Raw genomic sequence first — 15,263 nt, forward strand, 5'->3', positions numbered from 1 at the left:
CGCCGTTACGAAAGCCTTGAACCGCAAGCAAGTACATAACAAGGTGATTTTGTTTTTGTTTGTTGTTGTAGCAGTTTTTTTAATTTGTCACTTATTTTTGTCCATACATATTTGTTCAAATGTGTAGGCCTATATATGTCAACCTTGACTAAAAAATTGTATATTTCCAAAAAAATGTAAGTATTGTGCAACTATAAAATCAGATCAGCAGTGAACATAAGCTGGGGAAAAAAATAATAACATCAATTACAGAGACGTCACAAATGTACAGACTTTCCCTCCTCTCTAAGTATAAAAAAGCCTAAATGGCCTGCAATTTTCACATACACAAAAGCATTCACTGCATCACCTAGAACATTACTTTCATTAGTCACGCTTCTATAAGCCAAGTCAATTGTTCTAATCATCATCATCATCTTCATCATTGTAGCTCTTAGAATTTGAGAATGGCAGTAAGTTTATAAATTGCGTAAGCTTCTTCCCACACTTGACATCACATTACATATTCAAGCATTTTTTTTAGCTCAATCACATCTAAGCAGCATTTTATCATACAATAACATGTGATTAATTACCACGGCCATCAAGCAAGATTTCTAGTGAATAATAACACAAAGCTAGAGTGCAACAATGCACAAACACTTTTTCTGTGGCTTTGGTTTCAGAAGTATTTTCCCTATAGAGATTTTTTGAGTAATAAGCCATGAACCAAGCTAAACAACAATCACAATAATGCAAACTTTAATGTGAAGCAAAAAAAAAAGTTGTTAAAGGGATAGTTCGCCCAAAAATGAAAATTTTGTCATTACTTACCCTCAAAGTTTCCATCTACGGTTGAACACAAAAGAAGACATTTTAAAGAATGTTGGTGAGTAAAAACAGTTGACTGCACACATTGACTTCCTTAGTAGGAAATAAAAAAATACTATGGAAGTCAATGGCGACCCTTCAACTGTCTGGTTACCAACATTCTTTAAAATATCTTCTTTTTTGTCCAACAGAAGAAAGACACTCGTAAAGTTTTGGATCAACATGAGGGTGAGTATATGACGACAACAAATTACATTTTTGAGTGAACCATCCCTTTGATTTTCATTATTGCGTAAAATGCATTTAACAAAAACACACAAGATGCAAGCATGTTCATACAAATTGAAGGTTTTTACTGATGGTTTCAGGACATGGCACAAACACACATTAGGCCAAAGGGCAATGCACTACTGTTGGAGAGAGAGCATCGAGGTACTTGACGTGCTGCCTTTGCAATGCAAAGACGCCTTTGAAATCTTAGATCACTGACACTTGTGGGAAAAAGAAAAGAAAATGCATGTACATCTGAGGAATTTTCGAACCCCTTGACCCTAAATTGGTCAATCATCCATTCAACCTGTCATTTGCACAATGAAAACAGGATGCAAAACAAGCCAGGTGAATAGAAAGAATAAAACATTCCTCCGCTCAACATGGTCACTGAACAGACCCGTTGACAAAAGGCAGCAAACAGGGAAAACAACGGAGTCTGTATATTAGTGCGATTCCATTTCCCTCTTAGCCAAACGCATTCATTTGCAGGAAGCACACCTGCAGGCAGAACAGACATGATTGATAAATAACACATCTGATTATGCTGGGCAGAGAGGTCTGACTAATGACCACAAACACACTGACACTCAAATGAAGCTGTATGACAAAATAAAAATGCGTGTGGAAATAACATTTCATATATAGGCAGCTATAAAAAGTCTTGCATACGAGTTGGCTTTAACAATCAAAATAGAGGAACAATGTCTAAAAGAATTCTAAAATGACAACTTAAAGGTGTAGTTCACCCAATCATTCCTTTATTCGGTGGAACACAAAAGGAGATGTTTAACTGAAATGTCTAAGCAGCTTTTTACCATACAATAAAACGTGAATAATAAGCACAATTGTCAAGCAATATTTTTATTGAATAATAACTTACAATTTGGTCTGTTTCTCACACAAGTGCAACAGTACCCACACACTTGTGCCCTTGGTTCTGGAAATATGTTTCACTTATTGAAGAGTTACCATGAACCAAACTAACCAGCTACAAGGTGAATCACAACATTACAAACTTTAATGCGAAGCGAAGAAAAAAATGAGGGAAGGAACTACATAGCAAATGACAATCAAATTAAAAATATAAAACAATAGATTTAAAGATTTTGATTGCGCATATAGAAACAACGTATTTTACGTTTATTACAAAATATGCATATATTTAAGTAGTTTTATAGTAGTTTGATGCTTTTATTGTTTTTATTTTATTTTATCTTTGACAGACCATGGTAACCATCCACGTTCATTGTATGGAGGGAAGCCTCAAGAAATGACATTTTTGGGTGAGCTGTCTCTTTAAGCTCTGACGTCAATTAAAACTATAAATAACTACAATGCCTCCCTATTGGAAAATAAATTAATTGTGCACATCTGAATTACCTGCTAGCAATTTGCTTTAATATTTCATGCATGAATCCAATATTGTGTGCGTATCAAGTCACCGTTATGAACCTTCTGCTTTAACCAAAACAGCAGTTTTCCATCTTTGATCTCAACTGGATGTGAAACAGCAGGAAGTGTATCTTGAGCAATATCAAAACAATTTGTAAATCCTGCTTCACAATCCATAGTTCTTTTATCCTCAGATTGGGTTGAAATGCTGGGCTGTTGTGCAGTCTTAAAAGAGTTCAAAGGGGTCAAACGTTGTAGTCGGGTGCTTTGCCCTGCGGTCCTCTCAGGTGGATCTGCAGAGTGATGAACGCACCCACCGTCACGTGAAAGAGGATCTGCCACATGTTACGGAGTTCATACAGATACATGTTGCATAGGCAGATCATAGCAAAGGCCAGGAATGACTTGATGTTCCTCCAAACTGAGAAGTAGGCGAACAAATAACACTACATGTAGAAAAAGAAACAAAAGAAATGCATTTTTAAGCATGAACAAGCTAATTCAGGACAAGCTTTGTTTTAAGGATAAATATAAGAGAATGTAGTGAGGTTTAGGCCCTACTATTATTAAAAACCATGGGGTCGGTACGATTTTTAACGGTTCTGAAAGAAGTCTCTTATGCTCATCAAGGCTGCATTTCTATATAAAAACCGTAGCATTGTGAATTATTGTTACGATTTAAAATATCTGTTTGCTTTTTTAAAAAATTTTTCGAATATGAGTGAGGGTATTGAAAAACTACTACTAATAAAAAGCATCTACAATGCCAGCTGCTGTTTTTTGATACTAGTAAAAAGGCAATGTTTCTCCAATTTTCCAGATTACGCTTTTACGCGACTGTGAGGAAAAGTGTGATATATTAGCATTGGTCGGTCAGACCGAGACAGAGAGCCTGGCAGGCCAACGGTAATTCACGGTCTGACTGCCGTCACTTACCTGATACACACAGGCCGCGGTTCCAAGGAAAAAAGCAATTACGTAATTAAAGTCTTCATCCTCGTTCTGCAGATGGAGCAGAAAAAGAGAAATGACAGTGTGCTGTGTTAAAGAGTGGACAAATTACAACAGGAAGCCATGTGCTAAAACAGGATGAATTAGAAAGGGAGAGTCAGGACTCGAGGGCTCACTTATCAGTGCAATATAAAAAGCGAAGCAAAACTGTTCTGTTTATGGTAGAGGAAAATCACATTACATCTAAGTGCAAAGTCTGACAAATTATTCAAGAGTGCTGTTACTATCCATTAGGTATGATTAATTATATTACAATGGCACTTATACATTTACAAGTAATGTTTAGTCCGATGTGTTAATCAATAAAAAGAAACAAACCAGCATACACGCTTACCTGCAGTACGCTTTCTATTGCGTGGACTCCCCGCAGCAAATTAAGAGCGCCGCACAGGACACTTAGGATGCAGGCGACGATACCCGACAGGGTGACGGCCTCCAACATTTGATTAGGAGCTGCAGGAAGAAATCAAGCAGAAAATCCGTGTCAAACTGTAGCACAGTAACTAGATTTGAAAATTCGCTTCAGGAGACCTGCGGTGCAAAACTTTCTGCCAAGGTGCTATAGGCTGTTCTGAGCGGTCTTTCAAAATGTTCTACTTCTTGAGAACAAAGGCATGTTTACAAGTTGTGTTCACAGTGTGTTCCCTACCAATGCCTTTATATTTAGACTGCTTGTGTTCTGAGAAGCCGTTGATTGATCCAATGTCCTCCGCGGAGAGCTGATATGGAGGCCGGAGCTTGATCTCAGTCTGCATGTCGGCTAGATTAATCTTGGTGGAGAGGGATCGTGGGCTATTGTAACGTTGCTTGGTTTTCCGAATGAAGTTATCTGTCGAAATCATAGAAACGGCAGAGTAAATAGATGCTTCAATCACAACATGGTCTATGTGTTACAAATGGCTTCAGTTCATTTCAAATCACATTAAATGGAAAGTCTGCAGGATGCATTTATTTTCATATAGATAAGACTCCTAGCCAAAATGGAGCCTCATAAGTGACTACATTTAAATGTTCCACATAAGATGCAACTCCATTAACGTTTACTCAATGCTCTTCAGAGACTCAACTAATGCTCAAGATTGGTGAAACTGCCCATGTTGAACTAATTACTACACTTACTTTTCATACATGAATGTGATAATTATAGATAATTAACAACAAAATAATGGCAAGAAAAATCGAGTTCTCCTGACTCTTATAGGCACTAAACAGATTCTTTTAATTCTTAAAAAAAACAAAAAACATGGTTATTGGTTTGAATTAGTCTGATAAATCCATCAGGGCTGTGTTTCACAAAAGCATTGTTAGCCTAAACAGGTCATAGAGACCAATGCTGCCAAGGGTTTCAACGATCTACTTATGCGTACAATGCTTTTGGGGGAAACAGTTCAGAATGGTTACTGAATCAACATCTGACTCACTCACTCGACTACAAGTTATTATTACTTTAAAGGGATACTCCACTTTTTTTGGAAATAGGCTCATTTTACAACTCCCCCAGAGTTAAACAGTTGAGTTTTACCGTTTTCGAATCCATTCAGCCGAGTTTCTGATATTTAGACAGTTTCTGGTCTCATTGACTTCCATAGTAGGAAAAAAAATATACTATGGAAGTCAATGAGACCAGAAACTGTCTGGTTACTGATATTCTTCTAAATATCAGAAACTCGGCTGAATGGATTTGAAAACGGTAAAACTCAACTGTTTAACTCTGGGGGCGTTGTAAAATGAGCCTATTTCCAAAAAAAAGTGGAGTATCCCTTTAAGTGATATCCATTTCAAAATAAAGTAACTTTTGTGTACTTAAGGTTCAGGAAACTTAAAACAGAATCACTACTGACTTGAGGGTTGTTCATAAGACATCATGTAGTTGAAGATACACATGATACAATTTTGAGAATTTACATTTTGAAAACAAATTTAAATGTTATTTTTATATAAACAAATTATAGTCCCCTTCTGGAAAAACTGATTTCTGAAACCTGTCCCAATCCTCTTTAGAAACTCACCAAACTCAATAAAAGAGAAAGGCCTCAAAGCGCTGTTGATCCGCTTGGTGTCATACGTGACGATGAACTCTCTCTGAAGCTCGTCCAGGAAGCTGAAGGCCAGGACATTGGGATAGTTTTCTGTGCAAACCATCATGTAACCAACTCCGAGAGAGCTTGTAAAACTATGGAAGGCAAGATAAGTCATAGTTTGCGTCATACTTTTAGAGTCGATTTAATTTCAATTAAGTTAAGGACAAATTATGTTGACATACAGTACATTGACATTGTTGGGTGGCAACGCATGAAAACATGACATCTGTCACAGATAGGGTGGGGAAGGTCATTCAATGGACATGAGAATCCAAACGTCCAAAGCGTATAAAAATCAACCGTCACCCTCTGTTTTACACCTGCTCTAGATCTGAACAGTTTAGTAACTCGCCTCAGGAAAGAAGAAACTTTGTCAACGTGTCTCTCCATGTTAACGTCTGTTTGAGAGATGAAACGATCCATTGAGGCACTCCAGAGAGAGAGAAAGAGATGACTCGTTTCTGCCTGCTTGTGAAGTTTGGAGTGATGAATAGCAGCCAGGCTATGAAACGGTCACCCCTGGGTCTCTCAGTGCAACGCATCTGAATTAGACCTTGCTGAAGGGGAAGTTTTAGGCAACAGAACAATTGGCAATCGGAGCACTCCACCCTCACTGTGTCATTTGTTTTTGCTGGGATGTTTTAATTAAAGGGATGGTCACCCAAAAATGAAGTATCTGTCATCATTTAGTCACTGATGGCATTCTAAATATTAGAGTTGCACAATTCTGGATAAATTGAGAATCATCAGAATTAATTTTTGTTTCAAATAAGATCATGATTCTCCCAGGGTTATGAACAGACAACTAAACAATATAATGTAATTTGTTACTAGAGGTTCTGACAAGATGGTAATTGCAGCAGTCTTTAAAAGTGTTAAATTAATCTTAATTTTTATTATTTTTTTGAATGAATGATTCAATGACTCACTTATAAATACTTCACTTGTTTTATTACTGGATGAATCTGCGTTTTTGAACGAATCTCTTGAATGAATGATTCAATGACAAATCTTTTTTTTAACGTAACTTCGTCACCACCAAGTGGTGTAACGATGTAATCAATGCAATAATTATTTAAAGCGCCACGTAACTTTCAAAAGGTGATTTATTCTATTTTGTTAGACATAACTGGTCTTTTTTTAAAATCTGAACTATAAACTTATATCCAAATACTTCTGTGATATTTTTTTAAATATTTGTAACAGAAATAATAATACCACCATGTGGTTGAAAAGACTGTTTAATACCTATACACATGACACTGCTCTCTCTGGTCAGTGGCAGATCTGAATGTTTTGGTGTGATTTTGTCTGGTTTGAATTGAGATCGCATTCTTTTAATGATTAATCGTGCAGCTCTACCAAATGTGCATGAGTTCATCCACAAAACACAAAAGGAGATATTTTGAAGAATGGTACGGCTACCATTAGTGCATGCATATAGCTATTAGCTAACATGCAGTGACCACAACCTGTCAAGCTCCAAAATGGATGCATGAGTGGACCACGTTTACTGTGCTTTTATGTTATTTTTTGGAGCTGGACAGCCCATGTCACTCTATATGCTTTCTTTGTATGGAAAAGAACAGCGTGAGAGTGAGTAAATAATGATAGAATGTTTAGGTTTGGGTGAACTGTTCCTTTAGCTGCAAATGTATCAAAATGTTTTCACACCAAACTGAATTGAAATGGATGCATGTACAATAGTTTCTGCATTAAGCCTCAGTGGCCACCACAACTTCCTGTATAGTGCAGTGTATGGGAGAAAACTAAGCACAAAATTAAATATTGAGGAACTGTCACACAACAGGACAAAGAAATATTATCCTTCTTTACGCTAAATGTATTTAAAGATATTTAAAAGTAAATGAAACTTCAATAAAAATAAAATCTTATATATACAGTGAGGAAAATAAGTATTTGAACACCCTGCTATTTTGCAAGTTCTCCCACTTAGAAATCATGGAGGGGTCTGAAATTGTCATCATAGGTGCATGTTCACTGTGAGAGACATAATCTAAAAAAAAAAAATCCAGAAATCACAATGTATGATTTTTTAACTATTTATTTGTATGATACAGCTGCAAATAAGTATTTGAACACCAGAGAAAATCAATGTTAATATTTGGTACAGTAGCCTTTGTTTGCAATTACAGAGGTCAAATGTTTCCTGTAGTTTTTCACCAGGTTTGCACACACTGCAGGAGGGATTTTGGCCCACTCCTCCACACAGATCTTCTCTAGATCAGTCAGGTTTCTGGGCTGTCGCTGAGAAACACAGAGTTTGAGCTCCCTCCAAAGATTCTCTATTGGGTTTAGGTCTGGAGACTGGCTAGGCCAAGCCAGAACCTTGATATGCTTCTTACAGAGCCACTCCTTGGTTATCCTGGCTGTGTGCTTCGGGTCATTGTCATGTTGGAAGACCAAGCCTCGCCCTCGACCCATCTTCAATGCTCTAACTGAGGGAAGGAGGTTGTTCCCCAAAATCTCGCAATACATTGCCCCGGTCATCCTCTCCTTAATACAGTGCAGTCGCCCTGTCCCATGTGCAGAAAAACACCCCCAAAGCATGATGCTACCACCCACATGCTTCACAGTAGGGATGGTGTTCTTGGGATGGTACTCATCATTCTTCTTCCTCCAAACACATTTAGTGGAATTATGACCAAAAAGTTCTATTTTGGTCTCATCTGACCACATGACTTTCTCCCATGACTCCTCTGGATCATCCAAATGGTCATTGGCAAACTTAAGACGGGCCTTGACATGTGCTGGTTTAAGGAGGGGAACCTTCCGTGCCATGCATGATTTCAAACCATGACGTCTTAGTGTATTACCAACAGTAACCTTGGAAACGGTGGTCCCAGCTCTTTTCAGGTCATTGACCAGCTCCTCCCGTGTAGTTCTGGGCTGATTTCTCACCTTTCTTAGGATCATTGAGACCCCACGAGGTGAGATCTTGCATGGAGCCCCAGTCCGAGGGAGATTGACAGTCATGTTTAGCTTCTTCCATTTTCTAAATATTGCTCCAACAGTGGACCTTTTTTCACCAAGCTGCTTGGCAATTTCCCCGTAGCCCTTTCCAGCCTTGTGGAGGTGTACAATTTTGTCTCTAGTGTCTTTGGACAGCTCTTTGGTCTTGGCCATGTTAGTAGTTGGATTCTTACTGATTGTATGGGGTGGACAGGTGTCTTTATGCAGCTAACGACCTCAAACAGGTGCATCTAATTTAGGATAATAAATGGAGTGGAGGTGGACATTTTAAAGGTAGACTAACAGGTCTTAGAGGGTCAGAATTCTAGCTGATAGACAGGTGTTCAAATACTTATTTGCAGCTGTATCATACAAATAAATAGTTAAAAAATCATATATTGTGATTTCTGGATTTTTTTTTTTAGATTATGTCTCTCACAGTGGACATGCACCTACGATGACAATTTCAGACCCCTCCAGGATTTCCAAGTGGGAGAACTTGCAAAATAGCAGGGTGTTCAAATACTTATTTTTCTCACTGTATATATGTATATATATATATATATATATATATATATGTGTGTGTTCAATAGTTCAGCAAGGATGCATTAAATTTATAATTCATATAACGGATAGTTCCAGTCCTTGATTCAGATGTTTATTGTCGTTTGTCGTTGTAAATTAACCTACAAACATACACCTGTGACCGCATTACAGCCGTATTACTGCGCCACTGCGTCTGTGCGTTGCTTTTCAACCATTCCGCTTCTGAAGAACTACATTGCTTGTCGGAAGAAGAAGAATTTTTATCAATAGCATTACATTTTTGTGTCTGTGTGATTACTTAAGGACACCTTGCCGGGTATGTGGAAAAAACGTTTTATAAAAGCTATAAGCCCAGTGAAGCCGTGATTTACAGGGAATTTAGCAACAGCTAAGGGGCGTTGTTAGGCACGACCCAGAGCTTTAATAAGCAACAGTAACAACATTCTGGAACTCATTACTAAAATGTGATGTTTTAGTATAATATACTTAAGTGTTATGTTAATAATTAGGGGAGGGGGCTCAGTAATTATGCGTTTCAAATAAAAATTCTTGTGGCCAGCAGACCTTGTCAAAAATGGCTTTATAAATGCATTTCCAGTGTAGTGCACTGCAAACACCAGTTTGTTTTCACACTGAAGACAATATTAAAATGGTGAAACAATATTCACACACACCCTCAAGCAAACTGCATTGATAACTCACTTGATGTTGTATATGCCAGATCTAAGTGAGCAGCGATCAGGAAACTGGCTGAGTTTTTTGGACAGACTCTTGAGATGTTTCTTGGTCTCCTGAAGCCCTTTATCCTGTTCATAGTCAGTGGAGGCCGAGAGAGGTAGACCATCCCTCACTCTCACCACAGAGGCAAACAGGACCATAGACATCTTACAGGCAGCTCAGTGGACACCTGAAGAACAGGACAAAATTAATCATTCAGCGCAAATAATACTCAATTTTTCCCACTCCCGTGTTTTCTGCTGACAAAACAGAATGTAATATACAAAGTAGGTATTAAATTAACATAAATAAGCATATAAATAGCTAGACTCACGTATAAATACTTCAATATTAAACTATACGTAGACTCATGACATCTGTAGCACACAGTGCTAGGCTAATCATAACATTAGCACGTTTGCTGACAACTTATCACATAACATCGGCTGATGGTTCTATGTACTCACCAAATTCACACATCTAATTATACGGGGTTATTATACTTTAATAAAAAGCGACCAATTAAAACTACACATTGCAATTATACGCAGTGATGTGGAGTAAGTTAGATGCAGCTGCTACCATAGCAAGACTAGCGTGAGTGGCATTGCATGCATTATCATCACTGATAGCTTTACATACCTACTGACATGAGGTTTTAATACATATTAAGACATTATAATCCTTTTTTGAATGATTTTGCTGATGTACTATTGTGGTCGCTGAGCTCTTCCTGCAGGTCTCATAGCTGACGGTTCTGCTAACGATTGATAAAGCTTCGACTGTGTTCGTCTCATTTTCGTCGTTGTTCGGCTTCGCTTCGGCTCTGTTCGTCGGTGTGTGTGAGTCTGTGTGACGTGGCTGGAGGAAAAGCATTATGGGTCACTAAAGTGAACATCAGCAAACCAGTAAGTTTTTTTGGGGGAAATTGGATGTGACACTAAGATTTTATAAAGTAATACTTTGGCATTAACTGAAAAAACAATTTTCAAATTCATGTGAATTTTAGTAGTTTATTTTTACATTTTAGTCTTGTTTTAGCATTATCAAATGAAACCTAGTATCATTTGATAAAGCACATGGATTCAAAACTTTTTTTTCTGTGGTGTAATGTTCCTCTGGATAAGAAGATCATTTTTTAAATTATATAAATTACTAAATGTGCTAAATGAAGGTGTGATTTACACCGTGTCCTAACCAGCCGCGACGGCGACACGCGACGATTCTATTTAAGAAACGGTTTCTATTTTTCTGCAACATCGCGCTGGAACAACTAACAAAAAGTGTGGCAATGATAATCTCAGGTATAGTTTATGTGCTTTATTTAATGTTAAAAGCGTGTAATGTGACTTTGAAAATCATTTAGTGCTCCAGCTTTGTAGCTGTAAAAGCAACAATGGATAATTCACCTCAGATCTTGAAATTAAACAAATGGAAACAATAACGTTCAAACTGTGAACAAACAAGTGTATTATTTGACAAAGATTGTTTTAGTAACTCAGTAGCCTATGTATTTGAATAATGTTTGAATTATGATAACCTCAGTCAGGATTTTTTTCCTATGTGTTTTTATTGCTCTTAGGGCATGAAAAACAAGAATTGATTTTTATTTATTATTTTTTTTTACACATTTTTCAAAGAGATCTTCAGATGTCCACTTGAGTGGACAGCATGCGGTTGGTTTAAACTGAAGATATACTGTAATCAATATAAGACAATAATCAAACAGATAAAGTATGTGAATTTAACAAACTAATCAATGCAATTATATCAAATAATGTGAAAAATATAAAATAGATACAAAAAATATAACTGCAAAATATTGCAATGGCTTCATACAACTTCATACAAGTTGCACTTCGCGTATCTTTGATATCAGAACATGAGGACGTGATTCCAACAGAATTTTCTACAGTCTGTCAAGGTACTACTGTGGAAACCACTCAGATGCTCCCTCCAGTGCAGTATGGAGTATGGAGATTTACCCTTATTAGCTGATAATTCTGATTATGTTCAAGATGGACATGCACATTTCTATCATAGCTCTCTTCTGAGAAAACCTAGCGATACGTTTTTTCAATCTCATCTGAAATGATTAGTGTTGGGGGTAATGCATTATAAGTAACATGCATAACGCATTCAGATGACTTTTTTGATGTTACAAGTAAAGTGATGTGTTACAAGTAACATGCATTACCTAATCAGATTACTTTTTGATCTAACAAGTAATTAACTACAAGTAATGTGCATTACCTAATCAGATTACTTTTTGATGTAACGAGTAAAGAAACACATTACAAGTAACATGCATTACGTAATCAGATTACTTTTTGATGAGTAAAGAAACGCATTACAAGTAACATGCATTACGTAATCAGATTACTTGATGTTATGAGTAAAGAAACGCATTACAAGTAACATGCATTACGTAATCAGATTACTTTTTGATGTTATGAGTAAGGAAACGCATTACAAGTAACATGCATTACGTAATCAGATTACTTTTTGATGTTATGAGTAAAGAAATGCATTACAAGTAATATGCATTACGTAATCAGATTACTTTTTGATGTTATGAGTAAAAAATGCATTACAATAACATGCATTACGAAATCAGATTACTTTTTGATCTAACAAGTAATGCATTAAGTGTCATACATTATGTAATCACATGACTTTTTTCGATGTCAAAATTGAAATTGAATTGATGAAAATTACATTCTAATAATACAAATACATTTATTTACAGTAAAAAAAGATTGCAGATTAAGTTTTTAAGTTTCAGAAACAATATTCACATTATAATTATGAATTGTAGCTGAAATATAGCAATTGATGCATGACGTCCACTACAGTGGACATGTGATTAATCAGAGTTTTCTCTCAATCTAAAATCAAAACTTGGACAATTTTACTGTGATATGACTCATTAGATATTGCTTGATGCTGCAATATTTTTTTTACCTACAAGAGTGTCAGAAGGAATGGGTGGATATTCCGGAGCAACTTGGCATGTCTGACTGACCCTTGGCCATCTTGGTTTGGAGGGGGAAAAAATCGAAACACAACGGCTTGCCACTTGGTTGCAATTTATAGGATGATGCACCAGGGTCCAATGAAGAGGCTGATGTGCAACTTTGCCATAAAAACCCGTGCAAATTCAAGAAAATGCTTTTTTAATAGCTGTCCACTGTAGTGACCACTATGCGTGAAAGGGTTAAATGGTGTAGCCTACTATTTGTGAATTTGATTATGTAGCCTATCCATTTTCTTGCGATTGCCGTCCCAAATGGCACACTTCATATGCACTTTCCCGACAGTCAAAGCAACGTTATGTCACGAAAGTGCGGACTCGGAGGAAGACACACACACACACACACACACACACACACATCTAGCGTCTGGTTAGGACACGGTGTTATACGTGCAGCCTGTGTTAAAGAAGCTTGTCCTCTGACTTTTCCCCATTTAAACCAAAATGTATTTGTTATATATCAGAAGAACTTAGGCTAGATGTGTGTTTGTGTGTGTGTGTGTGTGTGTGTGTGTGTGAGAAAGAGAGAGTGAGTGTGTGTGTGTGTGTGTGTGTGTGTGTGCGCGCATGCACTTCTATAATCTATATAGGCCTATTCTATAATCTTTTGACTTTTATTTTTACTCTCCCAACTTTTTTGGTGTTGCAGCCATCAAAATCTAAATGTGTTTATATTTACATTGGATATCTTTTCTTTGAGCAAATCAGAATCTTGATTTTATTGCATTTTACTAAATGTCCCAACTTTTCTGGAAATGGGGTTGTAAATCAATTTCATTCAGTGACAAAAAAAATAGATGAACAAACACGAAACTGTTTTGATGGAACAAATCACATCACAAACGTTGTTGTTGGATGACACGTCAAAAACTAGAGCAGAGACGGTCGATTAATGTGTCAGATGTGATTTAGTGATGGTCAAGTGGAAAAGGTGGAGGGAAATCTTATCCTATAATGTTTCACGTTTAATGTTGTGTGACTTCTGCATACAAATCATACACATATCAATTTTGCAGCCCCAGTTTTGAATTTAAAGATAACATCTTAAAATTCTTTAAGATCATAAACCACAAAATCAGACTCGCTTTTTGTAGTTCTGTCAGTGTTGAAATAGTAATAACATGATCTTTGATGTGAGTCGTTCAAATGTATCCATCACAAGCTCTTCTGAATCCCATGTCTTTACAAGGATGAAACGGAGAGCTCTTCAGGCTAAAGTGACCTCCTGGAAACATCCACTTCACACAGCCATGCGTTAAAGATTGATGTTCTACACGGACAGCTTGACGGATAGCTGGCATTCGTAAAGCTATGTATTTAGTGCAGGACTGTCAGGGTGACAAGTGAAGATGTTGTCATTCATACTGACAGGATGTGGAGTGGTAGAGTGGGCTGACCGTGCCGTGGTTGTACCTCTGAAAATACTGCAGCAACATATGGAGGAGTAAAAGATCAAGCTCAGTGGGTTGGGTAAAGCCGATATAGACATTACTCTAGGAAAACATCTCATCAAATGCTCATTCATCCCTATAAAGCACCCCTATAATGACTGATCCAGTATAGGTCTGTGTAATATCATTTTTATGGATGATTAAAACAACAGCAGAATTATTACAATGGATGCTAAACTCAGTCTTTTCATAAAACCCAATTACAGCTGAAAAGTGCATGTCTTTTCTTATTCTGCTGCAAAAACATATGCTTTTTTTTTTTTTACATTAACTGCCACATTTCTGAAACAACAGGAGAATAAGCTTGTATTGATTTCTTGGCAAGTGGTGCACATCATTTTGATTATTGCTTTCAGAGCGAGGGTGGAGGAAATCTTTATTCCTCCAGTAAAGATAATTAAATTTAATTCAATTTTGTATAGCGCTTTTCACAATACTGTTTCAAAGCAGCTTTACAGAAATCTACATTTCAATTTAGAGTGATCTGTTATCAGAGGTGACTGTGTCAAAGTAATGTCCACAGCCTATGACAAAAATGTACAGTTCTAAGATAATACAAATCATGCCGTTATCCTGTATTAATTTAGGCAGGGCAATGATCTCATTAAAGCAATTAGGGTAATCATTATGATTAAAATATATGGAAAATTTGGCAGTGGTGCATGTTGATTCAGAGCTGGTGTTGGCGTCATCTCTAGCCTACACATAATGGGGTTGTATTTATGCCATTGACTTCTGTCATGGAGAGATCTGTCCTGTTGATGTGTATTATTGAATATTTTCACGGGCTATTCATTTTCACGCCACAAGCTGAAAGGACTGTGTTGAACTAACTGATCATTTCAGCAGGTGAAACAATGTAACTGGAGAGACAATTTGCACTGTAGTCAAGTATTGACAAAATAATATATCAGGCTTTAGATTCACGGTCTCAAAAATGTAATTATGGGTATAAATGAATGTACATATAGTATT

The 15,263-nt window shown here is 36.9% G+C and overlaps 1 protein-coding gene across 3 annotated transcripts; it reads right to left on the minus strand.

Annotated features, from left to right (window-relative positions):
* Positions 1 to 57: 57 nt before the first annotated feature.
* Positions 58 to 10,671, minus strand: sec22a (SEC22 homolog A, vesicle trafficking protein). Of its 3 annotated transcripts, XR_014030374.1 has the most exons (8): positions 10,446 to 10,671; positions 9,789 to 9,993; positions 5,496 to 5,659; positions 4,136 to 4,315; positions 3,821 to 3,939; positions 3,412 to 3,477; positions 2,464 to 2,921; positions 68 to 1,581 (listed from the first exon to the last, which is right to left on the minus strand). XR_014030374.1 is itself a non-coding variant. In XM_081369208.1 (7 exons), the coding sequence occupies exons 2-7, from the start codon at positions 9,968 to 9,970 to the stop codon at positions 2,721 to 2,723; spliced, it is 912 nt and encodes a 303-aa protein (XP_081225334.1). In that variant the 5' UTR covers positions 9,971 to 9,993; positions 10,446 to 10,663; the 3' UTR covers positions 58 to 2,720. The 3 variants fall into 3 exon arrangements, 2 of the variants coding, with proteins under 2 accessions (XP_081225334.1, XP_081225335.1); XM_081369208.1 differs by having other exon boundaries at positions 58 to 2,921; positions 10,446 to 10,663; XM_081369209.1 differs by having other exon boundaries at positions 68 to 2,921; positions 10,454 to 10,607.
* Positions 10,672 to 15,263: the final 4,592 nt, after the last annotated feature.

Source organism: Scardinius erythrophthalmus (assembly GCF_964197995.2).
Source record: "Scardinius erythrophthalmus genome assembly, chromosome: 6".
NCBI classification, from domain to species: Eukaryota; Metazoa; Chordata; class Actinopteri; order Cypriniformes; family Leuciscidae; genus Scardinius; species Scardinius erythrophthalmus.

Excerpts from the sequence above, each read along its gene's own strand:
- sec22a (XM_081369208.1), bottom strand. The coding sequence starts at position 9,970 with ATGTCTATGGTCCTGTTTGCCTCTGTGGTGAGAGTGAGGGATGGTCTA. Across the intron at positions 4,316-5,495 it reads TTTCTCTTTTATTGAGTTTG|ATAACTTCATTCGGAAAACC; the intron begins GTGAGTTTCTAA and ends TGATTTCGACAG. Across the intron at positions 3,478-3,820 it reads CAATAGAAAGCGTACTGCAG|AACGAGGATGAAGACTTTAA; the intron begins GTAAGCGTGTAT and ends CTCCATCTGCAG.